At 50.0% G+C, this 4,488-nt stretch overlaps 1 protein-coding gene and 1 long non-coding RNA gene across 3 annotated transcripts in view; one reads left to right on the plus strand and one right to left on the minus strand.

Annotated features, from left to right (window-relative positions):
• The first annotated feature begins 7 nt into the window (after positions 1 to 7).
• Dapk1 (death associated protein kinase 1) overlaps positions 8 to 4,488 on the plus strand; it is a 164,993-nt gene continuing 160,512 nt past the window's right edge. The window contains exons 1-2 of one of the 2 annotated variants that reach the window (XM_031359276.1): positions 8 to 139; positions 698 to 869. In XM_031359276.1, the coding sequence (XP_031215136.1) occupies positions 808 to 869 (62 nt within the window). In that variant the 5' untranslated portion in view covers positions 8 to 139; positions 698 to 807. Of the gene's footprint in view, positions 140 to 180; positions 384 to 697; positions 870 to 4,488 lie in introns of those variants that run through there. The other variant, XM_031359275.1, reaches the window with a different exon arrangement.
• Positions 372 to 1,152, minus strand: LOC116082391. Its single transcript, XR_004115276.1, has 2 exons — positions 1,040 to 1,152; positions 372 to 917 (listed from the first exon to the last, which is right to left on the minus strand). It is a non-coding gene; the product is annotated as an uncharacterized LOC116082391 (long non-coding RNA).

Genomic DNA, 4,488 nt, shown 5'->3' on the forward strand with positions numbered 1-4,488 from the left:
TCTCTTTTTCTTTTGTGGTTTTCCCTGCGCGGAGCACGTCGTCTGGCCCACACGGATCCTTGGGTTCACACTCTGGGGGACGAAAGCCTCCGGCTTCTTCGAAGCGGGCGGCAGAGGGCAGCCCGGCGCCGAGTCACAGGTGGGGCGCGCGCTCGGTGCGGGCGAGTGGGTGTGTGCGGGGTGCGCGCGGCGGGGCGGGAGCGCGGACCGGGAGGAGCCGCGAGCGCAGCGGAGGAGGAGAGCGCGGAGGAGGTGGTGGCTGCGTCCCTGCGGGGCCAAGCAGAGCCCGACGCAAGGAGCGGAGGCCGCTCGGAGCTGCCCGGGACCGGGACCGGGACCCGCCGCGGGGCTCAGGGCGCAGGAAGCGAGAGCTGCGGGGCCGGGTGAGTGGCCGCCGCAGGCAGTGGGAGGAGCAGGAGGGCGGCCCGGGCGCCGGGCGGGGGAACAGGTGGCCGGGCAGGGCGCTTTGTGTCCCTTCCCTGAGCTGTCCCCACGCCGTCCGGAGGCGGAGGCACGAGCCCGGGAACCGCAGGCACGGGGCTGGGGCGCGGCAGTGCGGGGTGTGGGGGTCTCCCAGCCCAGATTTAACAAAGGGCGCGTGGCCCCTGCCCGCGGGAGGCCTCGAGATCGGGGCCCAGCTCCCGGGACCCGGATTTTGGGGGGTTTACCATTTCATTCTTTTCCACATGTCTTTCAGAGGTCTGCGGCTTGGTGCATGAGGGGCCCGCAGCAGCGAGGCGGCGGTGGGGATGGTTCGGGCCGCGGAGCCGGAGTGGCCTGGGCTTTGGTGAGGCGTGACAGTCTATCATGACTGTGTTCAGGCAGGAAAACGTGGACGACTACTACGACACCGGCGAGGAACTGGGCAGGTACCAGGAAGGGGTGGCGGAAGCGCGCGGTGTGTGTGTTGGGGGGCTCTGCGTGGTAAACAGATGCTGCTTCAACCAGGCATGCTCCTGGCTGACCCTTCTCTGAGGTGTGCGGATGGCAGAGGAACCGGTGTCTAACCAGCTAAGGCCAGGGACCAGGAATAAACTACCTGATCCGAGGGGTGGAGAGGTAGCCCACAGTGCAGTTACTGTGTGCAGGGTATGGTCAGAACCCCTGGATAAGAACAGACTTCATTGTGTGCACTGCTAACTCCTGTCAGCCTTCACCCTTCTGAGACAATGAGGCAAACCCAAAGAGTCTAACTGCAACTGGAGGGACCGCCCATGTGTGTGATTTAAGCAGAGTACAAGTTAATTAATGGGCACTTGAAAAATTAATACTCTCCCCTTGTGCTGAATTTTCAGTGCAACACCAGCCAGGATTGGTAGACAGGCGTGGAACTTGCCAGATGTTGGCCTTGGATTTTGAAACTTCTTCCAACCAGGAATTTGATTCCCGGCTTGGTTGTGGTGGCTTCGGTGTCATTTATGGCGGCTGTGTAGATTCAGAGCATACCAACACGCTGTGGGGGATGCAATGGTGAGCACAGGGTGTTAGTGTCTAGGTGCACAAAGAAGATTTCACTTGGAACCCTTGACGACTGCTGGGTATCTCTTTCCATTAGCCCACCGAGTGTATTGATCTCTGATGTATGTGCGCAAAGAGCCTGGTGTTCATACCTAGATTTAAAATTTGTCTTGTGGAATTTGTGTATTGGCATTGTGACAGAAGCAGGCAAACGGGCTGGTAAACAAACGGAGTTGCAATTACTCACACAGAGTGTGTATTGAAGTTTGTATTTTTCCATATATATCCCAAGGCCTCATACCACGCTTTTTTTTTTTTTTTTTTTTTTAATTCATGGAAAGGAAATTTTAAAAGGGAAGAAAAAAAAAAAGACCAACACCCCCTATTACCTAATATGCTTTTGAAAGATGTCTAACCAAAACTTTAAAATAATTCAGATAGCCCAGGAAAGAAAGAGGTCTAAAGAGTTACTGTACAGGATGTTCATGTGTAAGTTCAGTGTAGCCTTGAGGCACCTGTGGAGCCTGTGCGGAGGAAGACAATACTATTATCTTACATCTTAGTAAGTAAATAAAAGGCAGGGTTTTGCAAGATCACTTTTCATGGATATGGCGAAGACTGAGGTTGAGTGCCGAGGTTGAGTGTACCGCTGAAATACTTGGCTTAACTGGAATTCAGCCACTCGCCTCCTGTGGTTTACAGCAAGATGAATGTGTGTGGGGTTTAGAAAATAAAAAAGGGTGAAAAGAAAAGGTTTTGATACCATTTCTGTGAGGTTAACATGTTCTATAAATTATCTTGCAAAAAGGGATGGGAAAAAAATTAGGTGAGATGATTGTTTTATGAATGAAATTCATTGACTTTGTTTCCCTTAAAATCCTAGAGGCTAGGATTTGAATCCTGGATTAAGAGAAAGGGGGAGGGGGCGGGGTGTCCCTGCGGGTTAGCAAGGGAAATTTTGATCTTCATTGCATGGTTGTGATGACAGGGACGGGGGTTTGCTCATTTGTCACTAATGTTTCTCTCTGATTTTGGCTCTTGCCTACATTTCCGTGTCTGACTGTTCCCCACGAAAGACTAATTGATGCGTTGTTTATTTAATAATTCATGTGACCTAGGAATTTTGAAGAGGTGCTCTGGAGTAACTGGGAGTTGGAATTTTTAAGAAAGAAAGCACACATCTATTGCGATAGCCGCTCTTGTTTTTGCCAAAAGATGAAGCAAGTAAAGGTTGGCTTTTTCTAAGGATGTTCTACAACCCGTGGTTTTATCCTGTCTTGGATGTCATCACTGCTGCCATAGAAGCTTTGATGTGAGGTGCACAGGTGGAGAAGGTGCAGTACACATGATGTCATAAGTCTCTGGAAGACTGGGAGTAGAAGGGGGGGCCTCACAGGCAGAGAAATGGAAATAGATAGGTATGTAGCCCGAATGCAGGGTGTCTTAGGGTTTTACTGCTGTGAACAGACACCATGACCAAGACAACTCTTATAAATGACAACATTTAATTGGGGCTGGCTTACAGGTTCAGAGGTTCAGTCCATTATCATCAAGGTAGGAGCAGGGCAGCATCCAGGCAGGCATGGTGCAGGAGGAGCTGAGAGTTCTACATCTTCACCTGAAGGCTGCTAGTGGAAGACTGACCTCCGGGCAGCTAGGATGAGGGTCTTAAAGCCCACACTCACAGTGACACATCCACTCTAACAAGGCCACACCTCCTAATAGTGCCACTCCCTGGGCCAAGCTTATAGAAACCATCACACAGGGTGATGCTAAGCTTTGAACTGTGTACTGCTAAGAAGAGCTTTACGTGGACTGGCATTTCAGAGTTTCAAACTTGAGTTTATTTATGAGACTCTGTGTCTGCTGCATAAGTGCAGGTACCTATGGAGCCCAGAGGAGGGTATTAGATCTTCCCAAGATGCCGTTGTAGGCATTTATGAGAAACCTGGTGTGAGTGCTGGGTATTGAACTTGTGTCCTCTAGAAGAGCAGCAAGCTCTCAACCATGGAGCCATTTTTCTGGCCCCACCTAGGTTTCTTTAGTGATTCTTAAATATAGCTGTTCATCACATAAGTGGACCCAGGAAATACTTATCTGGAAGAGAAAGGAAGTTTTAAGGAAGTAGAACACATTATTGTTATTTAACTTGGAAAAATCGAGAGGGTGTGGCTTTTGAATGCTTGTGCAGTTATCTGTTATTGCCCCAGACCATAGAACTTCTTTCGACTGCTAAGAACTTTAACTACCATGGTTTTGTCGGGGAGTGACCGATGAGGTCAACCACCGGACAGAAGAGCTACACCAAAACCCAACTTTGCATTTTGGTGGCTTTGTGACCTCCCAGCACTGATTAGCCCTGTGCTTATTTCATAGAGCCTGTGAAAATCAAGTCATTTAAGGGGTGGAGACAGTTTAGAAGGTCCAAACCAGGGCAGATTGTCTGTAGGACTGACGAGGATGGATACATACGTGTCTGAGACAGGCTGAGGGCTCCGTGGCTCTCTTAGGATTTCTCATCCATTTCTCAGTTTGAGGAGGGGCCTGCTGTGTGAAAAGGGTCCTGGTGGAGACCTTTTTGGGTAGCCGACAGTCTGGCTTTTCTGATTCAGATTACTGCAGCTCTGGATTAGAGCTCTCTCCTCCAAGCAGAAGTGTGTGTGTGTGTGTGTGTGTGTGTGTGTGTGTATGTGTGTGTGTGTATGTGCGTGTGTGTATGTGTGTGTGTATGTGTGTGTATGTATGTGTGTGTATGTGTGGGTGTATGTGTGGGTGTATGTGTGTGTATGTGTGTGTATGTGTGTATGTGTGTATGTGTGTGTGTATGTGTGTGTGTGTATGTGTGGGTGTATGTGTATATGTGGGTGTATGTGGGTATATGTGTGTGTATGTGTGTGTATGTGTGTGGGTGTATGTGTGTGTGTGTGTATGTGTGTGTGTATGTGTGTGGGTGTATGTGTGGGTGTATGTGTGTGTATGTGTGTGTATGTGTGTATGTGTGTGTGTATGTGTGTGTGTATGTGTGTGTGT

This window comes from Mastomys coucha, unplaced genomic scaffold, assembly GCF_008632895.1.
Source record: "Mastomys coucha isolate ucsf_1 unplaced genomic scaffold, UCSF_Mcou_1 pScaffold7, whole genome shotgun sequence".
NCBI lineage: Eukaryota > Metazoa > Chordata > Mammalia > Rodentia > Muridae > Mastomys > Mastomys coucha.